General features: G+C 39.8%; 2 protein-coding genes and 1 pseudogene across 2 annotated transcripts; all 3 read left to right on the forward strand.

The window, feature by feature from the left end:
• The first annotated feature begins 2,649 nt into the window (after nt 1-2,649).
• LOC104420847 lies at nt 2,650-4,220 on the forward strand (annotated as a pseudogene).
• Nucleotides 4,221-7,482: 3,262 nt separating this feature from the next.
• Nucleotides 7,483-10,866, forward strand: LOC104419893 (ABC transporter G family member 1). Its single transcript, XM_010031722.3, has 8 exons — nt 7,483-7,925; nt 8,217-8,296; nt 8,500-8,970; nt 9,061-9,147; nt 9,253-9,378; nt 9,474-9,668; nt 9,795-9,881; nt 9,989-10,866. Exons 1-8 carry the CDS (start codon nt 7,598-7,600, stop codon nt 10,670-10,672), a joined length of 2,058 nt encoding a protein of 685 aa, XP_010030024.1. The 5' UTR covers nt 7,483-7,597; the 3' UTR covers nt 10,673-10,866.
• Nucleotides 10,867-12,480: 1,614 nt separating this feature from the next.
• LOC104419895 (polyadenylate-binding protein 2) lies at nt 12,481-16,085 on the forward strand. The gene is made up of 6 exons (XM_010031725.3): nt 12,481-12,641; nt 12,802-12,904; nt 14,059-14,129; nt 14,776-14,967; nt 15,193-15,317; nt 15,406-16,085. Exons 1-6 carry the CDS (start codon nt 12,594-12,596, stop codon nt 15,452-15,454), a joined length of 588 nt encoding a protein of 195 aa, XP_010030027.1. The 5' UTR covers nt 12,481-12,593; the 3' UTR covers nt 15,455-16,085.
• Nucleotides 16,086-17,399: the final 1,314 nt, after the last annotated feature.

The following is a 17,399-nucleotide window of genomic DNA, read 5'->3' on the forward strand; positions in this document are numbered from 1 at the left end:
CACTGTGGCACTCTCAACGGCAGAAGTAGAATATGTTACTCTTGGAAATTACTGTTTACTGATTCTTTGGATCAGGCAACAACTAAGGGACTTTGGAATAGAAACCTTGCATTGAAATCAGATGTGACAACACAAGTGCAATCAATCTCACCAAAAATCCTATTCTCCATTCAAGGGCAAATTATATTGAAATTCGCCATCATTTCATAGGAGACCATGTATAAAATGGTGAAATCAATGTTCAATTCATTGATTAGAATAATCAACTGGCAGATATCTTCACCAAGCCATTACGAAAGGATTATTCGAGTTCATTCATGAAAAGCTGAATATTACTCTTGCATCTAGCTAAAGTTTATGGACGGACAGACTCATCGGTTCAACGTATGGTATAAACATTCTTTTGAAAGTCTTCTAGATTCAGGTAGTTATAATTTAAATTTTGGTGCATAAGTTTCTTTTCTTCTTGAACAAATATAATTATTTATAAATTATTAATGGCCTTTTATATTTTTGGAAATTATTATATCTTTGTTAATTTTTTGGAATTAATATTTAAAAAAATTATTGACAATTACTTTTTTAATTTTTTAAAAATGGAAGTTTCTTTTTCTGTGCCTATTCGGTTTCCCTGGTTCATTTTCTTTAAATAAAATTTTTGATCTTTTTTTTCCCGATAACCAAACTCTCGCAAATCCTAATCTTTTTCTCAAACACTTGCTTCTCTTGATCTTCTTTCACATTCCTTACAACATTTCTTACTCGATCACTCACGAATATGTCATCAAAATCCTCCAAGTCCGTTTCGATGTTTTATTAGAGGAAATCCTCTCACATTGCTAGTCGTGGGCCTTGGTTTGTCTCTAAAGATTCAACGCATTTTTATCTCACCAGGATGAATCGCCTCGAAGCTCAAATCTACAATCAGTGGAGGAAGAGGTTACTCAAAAAGTGACACCTATTTTAGTAAGAAAGCCCGAGGCACTTCTCGAACATTATGAGTTTTTAAAAAAGGGGGGAAGTCCCATGGATTTCATAAGTTCGTTCTTAAAAGAAAATGGCTATGGGAATGAAATCTTGTTCTTGAGAGCCATGGAAAATTTAGGGCTAGTAGAGGTTGGAAGAGCGGAAATGGAATTTTCAAACTTTCCTATTGATTCTCACTTTGACACAAAGGATCAGACTAAGAGCAAAAAGAAAGATGATGATGAGAGGGTGTTCAAAAATTTCCAACCCAAAATGGGTGTTGCTGCTGAAATTGCTGGAAAAAAAAAAAGAAGTTGTTTCGGTCAAAGGATTATAAGAAAGTCTACTCACATATGCTAAACAGAGGGGTCATCAATCGTCAAATTGTGAATTTTGATTTCCTGGATTCCATCAAGGTAAATTTGCGAGAAAAATTTGCCAAGTTTCACATGGAGAAGTTTTGTGTGGAGTCATCTGATGCTTATCCTGAATTAACTACTTACTTCTATTCCAACCTATATGTTCTATATCCCACTCATGTTCAATTTATTGTGAGTGATAAAGTGTTTGATGTTGATGTTGATTTGTTGGTTGATATTTAGGGAGTAGAAATGAGTGGATTCTTGCCCATTAATGTGTCTAACGAACAGGTCACCAAATTTCCAGTGAAGGACAGGATTCCTAAGGGAAACATTAATTACTCTAGGATGTATGCTTATAATATTTTACTCCACAAGATCATTATCAACTGCATCAGACCTAAGACTGCTTAAAAACCAATGTTTCCAAATTCGAAGCAAAAATGATGTGGGCCATCTGCAATGGTGTTGCTTTCTCACTCCCTCACACAATCTTACTACACATGTACAAAACCATCATGAAGGGAAAGAAATAACTTTCGTACACAGCATTGGTAACCAAATTTTTCAAACACTTTCAGATTCAACCGTTGTCCAACTTTTGCTCCAAAACCAATGTTCCCATGTAAATTTGTCATGCCCCGATCCTCGGGGACGCGGCCATCCTTCTCCAGGTCAATTTTAAAGTGCGATATCTCAGGACTAATTATCGTTGTCCCTTTTTTTTTATTACGCATGCAGAAGCAATTATAAATCCCCAGACAATAGAACAATGAGATAGAAAAGCATGCCATATTTTTCATGTTGAAATTCACAACCACACTTTTATTTACAGCACAACTCATAGTATATTTACAATACTATTCACAGCATACTTGGCCCACACCTATCTACACTAAGACAAGGTTCACAAAAGGGATGGGATCTCAATCCACATCCGGGTTGTACTCAAGATCCCTCTCTGGATCAACTTCTGCTTTAAAAATCTTTCTCCTCCTCAAGTTTCACATTAGTGCTCAATCACCCACATTTTGATCACCTATCTCAATCGAATCGATCTATCTCTGATTTCTGATCGATTTTTAAGTGTGCCGTAATGACCCTTGCAAATTAGCACGGTCGAGCAGTCGATTCCTAGTCGAATTCTCAAGTCTCTTGCGTTAAAATCCCTTAATAATTTTCCTAGATAGTCTAGTTATCTCTTGAGTGATCGACTCAGAGAATAGCATTATAGATACGTTGATGAAAGGCCCAATTTATTCGATTGAAATTAGATTTGAAAAATCAGGATGTCACAGGACTATCAACACTGATTTGATGAGGTATGAGGGTGAAGTTTTCCAAGCAATCAATTTCAATTTAAGAGCATCGCTATCTGGCTTAGCTTGATCACAGCTACAATTTTTCTTCATAACTAGGATGTTGAGCGAGGTTTTGGAGGAAAGCAAAGCACGGAGAAAGTGATTAAATTGCTGGTAAGCTCTTTTGTATCGTCTAATACCTATAGGCAAATTCAATTACAAATATCTGAGATATGTCGACAAGTTATATGATGAGCACTTTTATCAAATCTATAGAGAGAAGGTTGACTAGAATGTACTAGACAAAGGGGGCCAAGCTTGCTTCTTCACCCAATTCTGCTTCCTTACAAGAAGGTCTTTCATTAATATGCATGGGGTTCAGGATACTACTGGTTGCGTTTTACCACATACATCGCCTTAGGATTTGGTTTAGGCACAGTTTTCTATGACATCAGCTCTGATGATAGTTCGATTCAGGTAAACTCCATCACTGCACTCGAGATGATGGTTATGTTTCTAGTCTTTTTTTTTTTTACCAAGTTTCAATCAAATGGCGATTATGTTTAGTGATATTAATAGACTAAACAATGTAATTTGTTTGCTTAATTCAGGCCAGAGGTTCAATGCTAACGTTTGTTGCTTCATTCTTGATGATACTGGCAATCGGGGGTTTCTCTTCCTATGTAGAGGATGTGAAGGTGGGGAAATAGTAGTTTATGAGATTACACGACTTCATGATTCAAGTCTGACTTACCTCCCTTTTGATCCTTTTCTTTGCCTAGGTGATTGAGAGGGAAATATTAAATGGACATTGCAGAACAAGTGCTTTTGCTCTTAGGAATACCTTGTCATCCCTGCCCTTCTTGCTCATAATTTCCCCAATTCCTGGAGCCATCACTTACTATCTCGCGGGACTTCAGAGAAGCCTTGAGCACTTCACGTACTTCGCGTCCACTCTTTTTTCCTGTATGATGCTGGTAGAGAGCTTGATGATGATTATTGCCATTGTCGTGCCAAATTTCCTCATGAGACTAATAACAGGTGCAGAATCCAAGGATTAATGATAGTCGGTGGCGGTTTCTTTCGCTTGCCAAATGATCTTCCAAAGGTCTTATGTAGATATCCCCTCTATTACCTATTTCTCCACAGATATGCATAGCAAGGCCCGTACAAAAATGAATTCAAAGGGCTAACTCTTGGGAAATCCCTTAATCGGTGAAAGCGTTATTAGCGGCGAAGATATATTGAGGGACATGTGGCTAGTGGAAATGGGTTGCTCCAAGTAGGACTAATCTGGCCATTTTGTTGGGGATGGTGTTCCTGTATCGACTCATCTTCTTAGGTATTCTCAAGATGATCAAGAAATTCAAGCCCATCATTGGAGAAAATATGTTGGCCTTGCGCACGGTACAAACAGATAGGCTCCGTTTGGCAACCACTTTGCCAAGTACCTTTGAGCCCCTAAAGATGTTTAGGCTAAAGTGGGGGTGTTTGGCAAAAACATTTGAAGCCCCCTTTGGAGAAGGCCAGCCTTGTGAAGGTGAAAGCCCAAGGCGGGGCTACCCCCGCCTTGGGCATTTCAGCTTTCTCGTAACTGGGGGGGGTACTGTTCATTTTATTTTTTTTCCAAAATTATCCTTACGAACTTTTTGTTTTTCCGTTTTTTGCCATTGTGAGGAGTACTGTTCATCTTCTTCGTCGAGGGTGTCCGGCGGGTTTTGCTGGGTCGCGCGACCGCCGGCGAGGTCGCGCGACCCGGGGCGCTACCCTCGCCGAGGTCGCGTGACCTCGGGCGAGGGTTGCGTAGCCTCGGCGACGGCCGATCGGGGTCGCGCGACCCGGGCGCGGCCGTCACCGAGGTCCCCTGACCTCGGGCGCGGCCCTCGCCGAGGTCCCCCGACCTCGGCGAGGGTTGCGTAGCCTCGCGACGGCCAATCGGGGTTCTTGGAGGTCGAGGCGGCGCACGACCTCGCCGGCCCGCATCCGGGTCGCGGAGGTCGCGACGGCGTCGCACGACCTCGCCGACCCAGATCCGGGTCGCGGAGGTCGCGACGGCGTCGCGCGACCTCGCCGGCCCGATCCGAGGTCGCCGGAGGTCGCGACGGCGTCGCGCGACCTCGCCGGCCCAGATCGGGGTCGCCGGAGGTCGCCGAGGGTCGCCGCCGCCGCCGGATGCCGCCCGCCCTTTTGGTTTTCATTTTTTTTTTTTTTTATTTTTCTTTTGATATTTTTTTTTTTTCACAAAAGCCCTTGTCCCCCAAACACCATTTCGCTCAAAGGTACTTCACAAAGGGCTTTTAAATTACAATTTACCAAACACAATTTGCATTTTAGAAAACACATTCAACTCAAAGGCCTTTGCATTTTCCCAAAGACTTTCCCCAAAAGTCTTCCCAAACGCACCCATAGTCTCGGTAAATCCCTGCAGGAAGCAAAGTGTATCGCAACTTCATAAGTTCATGTCACAAGAAAAACAAGCAGATAGCATCTAAATCTGAGATTTTTTGAGAGAGTGAGATTATGTATGTATGATTTATGTTAAGCTCATTGTAAACATCCTGTAGAAGATCAAATATTGAACGAGAGCATTTCGTCCATAAGATCAAACGAGTAGTAGGTCAAAGCTGGTTTTATGCGAGAATTGTTGGTGGACAAGCTATGAATTGCTAGATTTTTTTTTTTTTTTTGGTCTGGAATTGCTAGAAATTTAATATGTTGAATGCCGACCGTTGCAGTTGAGCCTCGCCGATCCATTTATGAATATTTTTGCAATAAGTGCCGTCCCGACTCATTGGGGGTGTATGATAACCAAAATTTATATTCCGAAATAATTTTTCTATTCCGCACCTATTTTCGGAATAGAAATTTGTTTGATAAACCCACTCAGTTTTTCTATTTCTAGAATAGATTTATATTCCAGAAATTGATTTGGAAGAGAAAACATAAGTATAAATTTTATACTTCTGATTTTTGAAAGAGAAATCGAAATAATTTCTCCCATTAAACCCTAATTTCGGTGAGTCCTCCCTCATCTCCTCTATGTCTTTGCCTCCTCCTCCTCCGCCTCTCCTCATTTTATTAAAAATAAAAATAAATAAAAATAAATATATTCATTTTATTCAATTAAAAAATTAAAATAAATTTATTAAAAATAAATAAATTATTTTTATTTATCATTTTATTTTTAGTTTATTAAAAATAAATTTATTAAAAATAAATTATTTTTATTTTCCTTGAGTGTTTTGCCAAATAAATTTATTTTTATTTTTATTTTTTATTCATTTTAAAATAAATTTATTCGTAAAATAAAATAAAATAAAATAAAATAAAATAAAATAAAATAAATTTATTTTTAAGGATATTTTTATTTTATTTTTTATGATTTATTTTATTTTATTCTTTTTTTTTGTTACTAAATCATTTTTATTTTTTATATTAAAGGTCGTCGATCGTTGCCGCCGTCGTCCGAAAGAAATAAATTTTGTATTGTTATCAAACGAATTTCTATTTTTAGAGTAGAAATTTTGTGTCGTTATCAAACGATTATTTTTGCTTAGAAACTCTTCTAGAAATAGAAATAGAAAAATTTATTTCTGTTTCAAAAACTATTTCTGGAATATAATGGTTATTATGCGCGCGCTTAAGCTTCTCCGTCTGAATTGTCAAAGTTTGGTTGGCGTTACCTGGCGAAGAAATTAGTGGGTCACGTGCTGTCCTTCACATCAGACTGAACAGCGAAAAGGAAAATCGGGACGCAGATTTTTCCGTGTACAATTGTAACTCCTCAGTATTATAGAAACACACGGATGATCAAGCGATAATCGAGGCGACATCAAAGGAAAAAGCTGGGCCAGATCCAAGTCCAACTTTCTGACTTGAGCACCATGACTTTTTCTTATCGCCGGCAGCTTTTCTGAACATTGCTTCATAAGTTGACTAACGAAGCATTAACATAGAAGTTGATGAATCTGGGGAGAAGAATTATCGAAAGCTCCCATTTCTCATGCGATCGACGGATCTTGGGGTGAAGAAGATCATCTCTTCGAATACACAAACAATCATCTGACTTTCCCAGATTTTAGGAAATTTTTCATGATGAGATCAACCGAGCCGCCTATGACAACGGCTTCTGACTAGTTTCACGTTTTCATTATTCAGGAACTCTCTCGACCGATCATCCGGTTCAGAAGGAAGTGTCGGAATATCTTCTCCGAATCGAATCGAGTGAAGATTTTTCTCTTCTAAACGTATCAATCGTCTCTCTTGTCCTTCACCGGGACGAGGTAGGCGTGCCAGACTTCTAGTGGCAATGCGTTTCCGGACAGAAACAGCGTTTTCCACGCGGGCTAATGGCATTTAGCTTCAAGAAAGAACGAGGAATGTCGAGGGAGTGATGTCGTATCGTCTGCGTCCTTTTCTTTGATTTTTTTTATCTGCTAATGCAACCAAACGATGTCAATCGAGACGACTGCGATCTCCCTTGAGCTGGCCGCATGCGTCCACCATATCTTTTCACCGTCGTAGGAAATAAGTCGAATTTTGATAATTTCACGGATTTTGATAATTTCAAAAATTTACAACCACACACGTGCGTGCGAGTCACCATTGAATATTCAAATTATTGAGAATAAGAAATTTGGCCCGACGTTCTTTTTACCTATAGATGGCGGGTATTTTCTGGCGTTTCCTTGATGGGCTGCCGCTTGTTTCCATTCGCGTGTAAAGAAAATGAGTGACAAAAGAAAATGACCTTTGTAGCTGGACTATCCAGACTTGGCTTCTCGACCACATGATTCCAATGAGTTAGCAAGATATCTACCTCCTCAGTCACGAGAAACACAGTACGTCCTCGAAACGCCAACGTGGTCATGTAATTGTGTCAGCGTCATTCACTTATAAAACCCTCCCTTCGTCGCATGTCTTCACAACTCGTAGCCTTTCGTAGATCCATTCCTTTCTACTTACTTGGCCATGCATTCTACAGAGATCAGCCATAGCATGGAAATAGAAGCAGCATCTGCCAGGATAAAAACGGGAATGGATACGACAAGCGCCGATCGAGACTATCATTGCAGAGTTCATGAGGTTGAACTCCAAACTCATGATCCTGATGAACCAAAAGAGCCAAGAAATGATGTTACTCTGACATGGGAGGATGTGTGGGTGATGGTGTCCAACAAGAGCAAAGGGGTGAAACCGATACTTCAAGGCGTCACCGGTTATGCCCGGCCAGGAGAGCTGTTGGCCATCATGGGGCCTTCTGGTTGTGGCAAGTCCACTCTCCTTGACGCACTTGCTGGTAAATTGATTACTAGCAATTTCCGGCTAAGCCATTTTGCATGAGACAAAAGCAACCTTGTAAAAACATTCCTATGACAAGAACAGACAGAAACAATAACATACTGACTTCAGTGCATGTATAGTCTGCATCGCTAATCACCAACAACAATTTATTCAGGTGTACCTCTGTTGTTAACTAATTAAAAGAGAACATTCGATTTGTGAGTTTAGTTTATGTTCAAGACCACAGTCGTCTGCCTAAGGGGCTTCCATTTTTCGTGCATTTCAACTTTTCGAACTTGCGTGACAGGAAGATTGAGTTCAAACACAAGGCAAACAGGAGACATTCTAGTCAATGGCCACAAACAAGCTCTGGCTTATGGAACTTCAGTAAGTGTAGTATCTGAAAATATTTCTCTTTCATCCTCAAATCCTTCATTTCTCCAGTTTCAACGAAATAATTTGTAACTTCACATACATAATTGAACCTAAGTCAACTATCCTGTTTTTTGAGTTGATCTTATATTCAATGGTGAATGATCAGGAGCTGTCTTCTCATCACTTATCAGGGTTCTATATTCTTATGAATTCAGGCTTATGTGATGCAAGACGACGTGTTGATAGCAACGCTAACTGTGAGAGAAGCTGTTTACTACACAGCTCAGCTGCAGTTGCCAGACTACATACCAATATCTGAGAAGAGGGAAAGAGCAGAAACGGCAATAAAGGAAATGGGACTGCAAGATGCCATGGACACAAGAATTGGAGGCTGGGGGACCAAAGGACTAAGTGGTGGTCAGAAGAGAAGAGTTAGCATTTGCCTGGAAATTGTCACCCGCCCGAAGCTTCTCTTCCTTGACGAACCTACCAGTGGACTCGACAGCGCGGCATCCTATTATGTCATGAGCAGAATTGCCAGCTTGGGCCAAAGAGATGGAATCAGAAGACTTATAATTGCATCAATTCATCAGCCCAGTAGTGAAGTATTCCAGCTTTTCCACAATCTTTGCCTTCTCTCTTCAGGTAGAACAGTGTACTTTGGACCTGCTTCTGCAGCTACGGAGGTGAGCATTTACATGTATTCACTAATTTGGAGGTAATTTAAACATCTATATCTATACTTCAGTTTGACCTCTTGCTTTCCATTGTTGCAGTTTTTCGCGTTGAATGGTTACCCCTGCCCGTCTCTCCAAAATCCATCAGATCACTTCTTGAAAACCATAAATAAGGATTTTGATGTGGTGAGAGCCTATCCTTCAATAAAATGCCTTCAATTTTTATGTCCTATCTGTTGGGAAATAATTATTACTAGTAGCTATAAGAATCTTGTGACTTAACTTTGCCAGGATATTGAACAAGGTGCAACCGGAAAAATTTCCACGGAGGAAGTGATCAACACTCTTGTAAAATCATACAGATCATCTCCAAACTGTAAAGTAGTTCTGGGAGAAGTAGCCAAAATTAATAAACAAGTACGTGTTTCGGTAATAAGACATATTCTGGCTATGCTTCACATAAAATACGCTTTAGAATGATCCCCCATCGCTTTTCCTCCAACTGTTCTCAGGGTCACGGAGCACCAGCGAAAGGGGGAAGCCATGCAAATTTTTTGACACAGTGTCTTGTTCTAACTAGAAGATCTTCAGTGAACATGTCCCGTGATCGAGGCTACTACTGGTTGCGTTTAGCCGTTTATATAATTGTGGCCTTCGGTCTCGGAACCATATACAATAACATTGGATCTACTTATAGCTCAATTCAGGTATATGCTAAGTAGAGGGTCTACATATTTGTACTCTCCAGATGGTGGGGAAAACCGAAAGTATATACATAGTGTTTAATCTCTGGGAAGAGGAGAATTCACAATTTTTGTCATTGACATTTACAGGCTAGAGGATCATTCCTTGTTTTCGTTGCTTCATTCCTGACTTTCATGGCGATAGGTGGCTTTCCTTCTTTTGTGGAGGACATGAAGGTCTTATTCTTGACTCCAAATAATGCTCATCCATACATATGTAAAACACCCACTTTAACTAATACTTATTTTCCCATCTCAATCTTCTCGGCTTTGAACTGTTTCAGGTATTTGCACGAGAAAGATTGAACGGGCACTATGGAACTGGGTCATTCATGATCGCGAACACGCTCTCCTCCGTACCATATCTGTTGCTGATCTCCCTGATCCCCGGAGCAATTGCATACTATCTCACGGGACTCCAGAGAGGATGGGAACACTTCTTGTTCTTTGTCGCAGTGTTGTTCACTTGCATGATGTTGGTGGAGAGCCTGATGATGACAGTGGCGAGCATCGTACCGACTTTCCTAATGGGCATCATCACGGGGGCGGGAATCCAGGCACTAATGATCTTAGGAGGAGGATTCTTCAGGCTACCGAATGATCTCCCACTCGTAATCTGGAAATACCCTTTGTACTACATTGCCTTTCACAGATATGCTTATGAGGGATTGTTCAAGAATGAGTTCAAGGGACTGAAGTTTCCTAGTCAACCTGGACACAAGGCATCTTTTATCAGTGGCGAGGAGGCCCTGACAAAGTTCTGGCAGATGGACATGGAGTACTCCAAGTGGTTTGATCTTGTAGTTTTGATTGGGATGGTGATTCTGTATAGAGTCATGTTCTTGGCCATTGTCAAGGGCACTGAAGTGGTCAAGCCTGCCATAGTTGGTTGCACTTCTTTGACCCCCGAGCAAACCAAACAGGTCCTGGTGAATCCTTCTGATAACACTGTACTCGGTGATGATTAATTTATTGCCAGCATGATGACAAGTGATTAGTAGGGTTGCTAATCCCCTATATAGAGGAAAGCATGAGAGCGTGTTAATTAACAGAAACAACCATGTAAATTTTACCTATGAAAGCCAAACGTGCTTAGATGGCTATTTGATGCAGTACTATCCCTACAAGTTGGTGCTACAGAATGAGATTGAGAGTTGTGACATCATGCTTCGCAATTTTAAGTTTTGATTGTTTGAAAGAAAACTGTTTTCGGAGAATTTATTTTCGGACTTTCCGATATTTGAATGATGAAAAACTAATTGATCTATAAAAAACTTTTTCTGTGGATTGAAAACAAAAAGCTTAGATTAGGGGAAAATGACTTCCCTTCTTGCAGGAAGGAAATCACTTTTCCTAAACTACTAAATAAATGAAAACTAACAATTTTTCTTTAAAATGATTTTCGCGGAAAATATTCTCCTATATCATGAATTTTGCAGTGAAATAAACGTATCTAAGTGTCACTTGAAAGTATGTCTATAAATGTAAAACTCGAGTTCACGTGTTCCTCCAACTTGAGTTGCGGAAGGTCATTGATGATCATATGCTGAAACCTAAAAATAGAAAATTAATTATGTGGAAAAAAAAAGTTTCCCTTTGACTTCGTTTTTTTTCATAAAAAATTTCACATTTTATGAGAAATGTTTTTCAACAAGTCATTTTCTTGAAAAATATTTTTTAGTATTTGATCAAATTTGAAAATGAATTGAAATTCATTTTTTGTCGTTTAGAAAGAAAAATCCGCTAATAAACATGTACTATTCTAGTGTTAATGATTTGAGTATGGGTAATTGGGGGATGGGGGCATGGGCATTGACATTCAAGTCCAACACCAGTGGATCTTGGGGACCCGAGCATGGGCATCGATGAGCCAAGCATGGGCACCTTGGTGATGATCGTGCCTAGGTCCACAAAAGCCAGGCTAGGGTCCAACCTTGGTTCACGGAGGTCAGGCCCAAGACCCTAGCATGGGAGTTGGGCCTTAATGAACTTGCGCGTGGGCACCACGGTCTCAAGCTTGGCATTGATATACCTAGGCCCAGGCACAGGATCATGGGTCTAGCTTCTATGAAACCAAGCACGAGTATTGGGGATATGGGCATGGATATTGGGGTTGTTGATTTGACCTCTTTGTATTTAGGCCTAGTCTTGGTGGACTTAAACTCGCTACCAAGGACCCTATGAACAAGTGTTGGAACTCTCATTCCTAAATATAAAGTCTCTAGTCTAAGTACTCATGTCTAGTCATATATATATATTTTTAAAGAGAAAATTATTTTTTGAATCTAGGCATAAATTTTCTGTTGATTAGGAAAAGATTTACCATTAACTTATTTTCGTAAACAATCTAAATGCCAAAAACTGAGAAAAATTTTCTTAGAAAAAAATTCGTAAACAAATAGTGGCACAATTTGAAACAGAAAAATAAATTGAAATTGCGCTTTTGACTCAAGAAATTTAAATAATGGTATAAGTAAAATATATTTCATATCTCAGAGGCCTTTTGGATTCGCTTCATATATACTTTGCGCTTTGATAATTTGAAATGCCAACATTGACATTGGTAAACAATTTAGGTACTCAAATGTGATTTTGGTCACGTTGCTCAAGAGTCAAAAGTAAGAAAGGGAGCGAGTGACAAAATTTAAGGAAAGAAGGAAGAAAGTTTTGGAAACGGAAAATGAAATAACAGAGGCTGACGTGGAGGACATATCGTAGGGCTCGGGCCATCAGCACGCACCGGCCGAAAAGGAAAAGGAAAAAGCCCATAAGTCGCGGCTCGGCTCGCCTCTTCCATCGTCTCTCTTCCCTCCCGACGAGAACCGGGCTGGCGCTGTCCCAGAGAGGGAGAGAGAGAGAGAAAGAGAGAGAGAGAGGGACGGCGGCCCGATGAAGGAAGGGGACGTCGAGATGTCTCCGGCCGACTCCGGCGAAGCGGTACGGATTTTCTTCCCTTGCGTTCTGTTGCACTCCGATCTCCCGCGTCGCGCGGCCAATCTGTTTTCGGTTCGGTTCGGTTCGGTTTTCTCGCGACGGCTCGAGCTTTTTACGTGATCGGTGCCCTAGCTGAATCGATTCGCGGTTGTGAATGGCGCAGGAGCTGGACGACATGAAGAAGCGACTGAAGGAGATGGAGGACGAAGCCGCCGCTCTGCGCGAGATGCAGGCCAAAGTCGAGAGAGAGATGGGTTCCGTCCAAGGTCCTTCCTTTCGGGCTTTCCTTTCATGGGTTTACGGCCGTTTCGTTCGCTGTGTGATTCTCGTGTTTTTAATACGTGTCATTCATCTCGCGGTAGTGGAAAAATGACCTGTCTTGAGTGGAATTTTGAATTGTACCATTGTTGGGATTGGATCCTGTCCGGAGAGGGTGTATTCAGAGAGTCTGACTTATGGTACTGGGGTTCATGCATCATGCGGAAGACAGAAAGCGGCTGCGAATACTTGCATTTCGTTCTTCGCTTGCTTTTTGTTGATTTATGTCATAATTCGAAACTTTGGTGAATTTATCAATTTATCCAGGATCTATGTCCATTAAAGTTATCTGCTTCGCAAGCCTAATGCATACAATGCATGGTCCACTACAGATTCAAATTTGGGGATTTTCTTGAATTTGATGGAAAAGGCTGTTATCTTTCCCATGTGGATTGCCAATTATTACTGAAAGAAGGTGAACATGTTGATGACTGTTAGTAGAATGTTCACTTTCCTGACTGATCGATAGATGTAAAGGTGGTTGGCTGGTGCTAAAGAGGAATAATTTTGCAATTATACATGCACGAGCTGTAGGCCTAGTACAGTCGCTGGTGTTAGATTTTCTCTCGTTTCTTCTGGATATGATGATCTTTGTTTACCTTTAAAGGTTGAGTAGGTGTGTCACCTTGTATTGTTCTGTGATATTGGGTTTTGAGTGGGTGAGGCAGGACATATTTGACCTCAGGTCTTAGCAGCGGCAAAACTATTAGTGATGGTTCATTATTGCCTATGTAGTCATCTCACACTAGCTGCTGTCTAATACGATGGTACTACTTATAGTGCTAAAGCAAGTTGAACTTTTTACCTCATCTTTGGCAGTGTGTCTACTACGATTCTTTTAATTGGTTGTTGTGCTTGCAAATGTAGTTCTTGGTTTTTAATTAGTTCTAGGACTAATTGTTATGGTGCATTACTGCATTGATCTCACAAGAAGAGATTCTTTGATAAAACAAAATTATTGACAGTGCAAATGCAAGTTGATTTTTCAATCTTGGTAGTATTCTACTACGATGAGTTTTTTTCTTACTGGTTGTCGTACTTGTGAAACGTAGTTTGTGATTCCCTATCCAACTTCCCTCTTCTTTGTTTCTTTTGCAACTAGATCCTGCTAATGCAGCTGCAAGTCAAGCAAATAAAGAAGAAATTGATTCTCGATCAATCTTCGTGGGCAATGTGAGCTCTTCTTATTGATTCTTATTGGTTGCATTGTTTGAATTCCCTTTGTTAATACATGCGTTTGCACTTGCTACTTAAGGGCCTACAGCTTACCTCCACTGATGTTGAGATTGCTGTCTACCTTCTTTTAATCTGCTTTATTAATAAGAACTGTCAATTGAGCATATTCTTCGGTGTTGTTAAATGCAAATGTTCACTGCTGCCTAAAAGAGGAAGGATAAAGGGGGAAACTATAAATACATCTAAATCAGCCAATTGAGATTGAACAGTTTTACATTTGTCTCGATACAGCCGTTTTGCATATCAGTCATGGTGTCACACTTCACCAAGGGAGGGAAAGAGTTTGTTTGTGGTGGTCAAATTCTCTATTCAACAGTGTGGGCTTCTATTTCCTAGGAAATTGATCACCAACCTCCCCATCATGGATACTTTTGAGTAGTATCTGTTTGCTCCTGATGAGATTGTCTGAAACACGTTTAGAAGTTCAAATTGATTTCACTGGTCTCTGATTCGCTAGCGGAGCAGTATGTTTTGTCTATTGATATGACTTGTGCAAAGTAACCTGGCTATTTGATTAATTGATCCACATATTGCTTAAAAAGTTGAGCCTGAGCTTACATCTGGCAATGTCTTCTTATTGCAGGTCGACTACTCATGTACTCCTGAGGAAGTGCAGCAGCATTTTCAATCGTGTGGGACTGTGAATAGAGTCACCATACGTACTGACAAGTATGGCCAACCAAAGGGATATGCTTATGTAGAATTCCTTGAGCCGGAGGCTGTTCAAGAGGCTCTCCTTCTGAATGAATCTGAACTTCATGGTCGTCAATTAAAGGTGCAGAAATTCTGTTTTGGTTGTCTCCTCTTCTATGCATTTTATCTTTGGTTTTGGGGGGGAGGGCGGTTTCTACAGAAACAAGACACACATGGGTGCACTACAAATAGTGAAGGCCATTACAGTCAACCCCTTTTATTGGGTCCTTGAGGCTGATTTTTTACCAATTTATTTCTTTTTTCCCCTGTGAACTTCAGTGAAAGAGTTAAATGGTTTTCATTATAGGTAACTGCAAAACGAACCAATGTACCTGGGATGAAGCAATATCGTCCTCGTCGGCCTAACCCTTTCATGGGAGGCCGGTTCAGGGGTCCTTACATGCCTCCATTTTATCCTCCGTATGGATATGGGTATACTGCTTATATCTCTGCATGTTTTTAATGGGTCACGCACTCCACTATAGATACTAAATGTTTTGCAAATATCTTATCTCTGCAGGAAAATTCCAAGGTTTAGAACGTCAATGCGATACAGTCCCTACTACTGAATGTATGTTTCTTGAGGGGTTGAATTTTACATTGTGTAGAGACTAGACAGAAGCTGCTCCAGTGACTTTTATGTCTTTTTAATGTGATGATTATGTTTGATCTTTGAGGAAGAAGCTGAAGGGCATCAGCATGCATGACTCGTGTCTTCATCTTGCGAGATGTGCACTTCGAGTGCAATTAAAGGTGCTTGAGAGTGGAGAAACAATGTTCTGTTATATCCGATGATAGTTCAGCTGATGAGATTTGCTTATTGCCATCACTCCGCCTCCCTGAACGATTAGATGATTATGCTGAAGTTAAAATGCTTCTTTGCGCAACTGCGTTTCTTCTCTCATACATGTTTCTCTTCCAATTTGAGTCTCGTAAATGCGGAAACTTCAAGACTGAGATCTCCCCTTCCTTTTCAATCATCCTGGGAACAGGGGGATTGTTGGTGTGTCTATACTAGTCCTCCAGGCCAGGGTACAGTACCTCCGTCCGGGTCATGAACTGTCAGGGAATCCGTTCATGTTGTTAAATAATACAAAGTGTTGTCAATTGTAACAGTTTAACGGAGCGGTTTTGATGTTGTAAATCGATGTGAGGTGGTTTAGATCACAAGTCACTTTCTTTTCAAGTTATATTTAGAGATGCCGTTATGTTGATTTATGATTGTTTTACCGAGCGTTTTCAAGCCAGGGGGTCATAGATGGGGTCGAAATCATTGTACAGCAGGATCCTATTTACAGCCAGTCATGCATATCTTTCTTATGAGTGCCATTGTTAGGAGCATAATGTGCTCAATTAAGAGATGGATTTGTTGAATTGTGGCAACTTTCGCAGTTGCGTATCTTTACATTGATATGGTTTAGGTCCTATTTGTAATGTTTCTATTTCTCCTAAATTCTATTCTTTTGTTTCTCGGAAAAAAAAAAAAATGAAAATAAAAATAGAAATTCATTTAGTAATGCCAATTAATTTTTTTATTCTTCGGAATATAAAAGTAGTCGGGGAATAAATTTGGAATAGAGATAAGAAGTAGAAAAAAGTAACTTATTATTCTCGAGGAGATAAGGAAGAATAAGAAAAAAATAAAAAAATTTTACATGAGAAAAAAAAATTATGAATCATATTAAATGCTTTTTTTTTTTTTTTTTTCCATTCCAAGAATAAAAAATTTGTATAATTACCAAAGACATTTTTTCTAAGAAATTATTCCGGAGAATAGAAATAGAAAATTACTATTTCTAAAGAGAGATTATTTCCCATAATATAAGCGTTACTAGATGGACCCTAAATGGGCATGTCCAGCTAATTCTATCCAAGTTGACTGGCCTTCCGAAGATATTATGGGGTGTGTTGGTCTCGCCAGTTTGCAGAAACGTCTTATACAAATGAATCTCTATAGCGGGAAGCCAAGAAATTAAAGATGCTGAGAATGTCTAATTTGTATGGTTCGGACTAATAACGTTTGTAAGCCCTATTTTGACCAAAATGAAGGTGGGATCTCCTTGATGGACTACGAGACAATAATCTCATCCTCAGCTCTACAAGATATACGACCGAAAAAAGAAAAGAAAAAAGAGCTCTACAAGATGATTGAGGACTCCATAATGTACGACGATAGTTTCGGGAGAGATTCGAGAATTATAATGCACATGCACGGTCCTGGAGTATGGACTATGGATGGGGGCAAGAGAACGAGATGAGGACGTGAATTGATGGAAGGCCGCTTTGTTGATTGGAGACTGCAGATAGTGGTGGCAGGGAAATTATTACAAAAACTTAATCATATTATATAAATATCAATTCAATTATAAATATTTTAATTTAGTTAATCTAGTTCAAAACCTTTTAATAACTACTAGTGATTTCGCTTAGGTTTAGCCAGAAATACTAGTGTGGATGTTAGCCATCCTATGTACATTATCGGCACTAGTAAGAACAATTTTTATAATTTTTAAG

Source organism: Eucalyptus grandis, chromosome 9 (genome assembly GCF_016545825.1).
Source record: "Eucalyptus grandis isolate ANBG69807.140 chromosome 9, ASM1654582v1, whole genome shotgun sequence".
In the NCBI taxonomy this organism is placed as follows: Eukaryota; Viridiplantae; Streptophyta; class Magnoliopsida; order Myrtales; family Myrtaceae; genus Eucalyptus; species Eucalyptus grandis.

What these genes read in the sequence shown, in the direction of transcription:
- LOC104419895 (XM_010031725.3), top strand. Translation starts at nt 12,594, where the DNA reads ATGAAGGAAGGGGACGTCGAGATGTCTCCGGCCGACTCCGGCGAAGCG. An exon ending in GATCAATCTTCGTGGGCAAT is followed by an intron (nt 14,130 to 14,775) that starts GTGAGCTCTTCT and finishes TTCTTATTGCAG; the next exon opens with GTCGACTACTCATGTACTCC. An exon ending in TATCCTCCGTATGGATATGG is followed by an intron (nt 15,318 to 15,405) that starts GTATACTGCTTA and finishes TTATCTCTGCAG; the next exon opens with GAAAATTCCAAGGTTTAGAA.
- LOC104419893 (XM_010031722.3), top strand. Translation starts at nt 7,598, where the DNA reads ATGCATTCTACAGAGATCAGCCATAGCATGGAAATAGAAGCAGCATCT. An exon ending in TAAATAAGGATTTTGATGTG is followed by an intron (nt 9,148 to 9,252) that starts GTGAGAGCCTAT and finishes TAACTTTGCCAG; the next exon opens with GATATTGAACAAGGTGCAAC. An exon ending in CTTTTGTGGAGGACATGAAG is followed by an intron (nt 9,882 to 9,988) that starts GTCTTATTCTTG and finishes GAACTGTTTCAG; the next exon opens with GTATTTGCACGAGAAAGATT.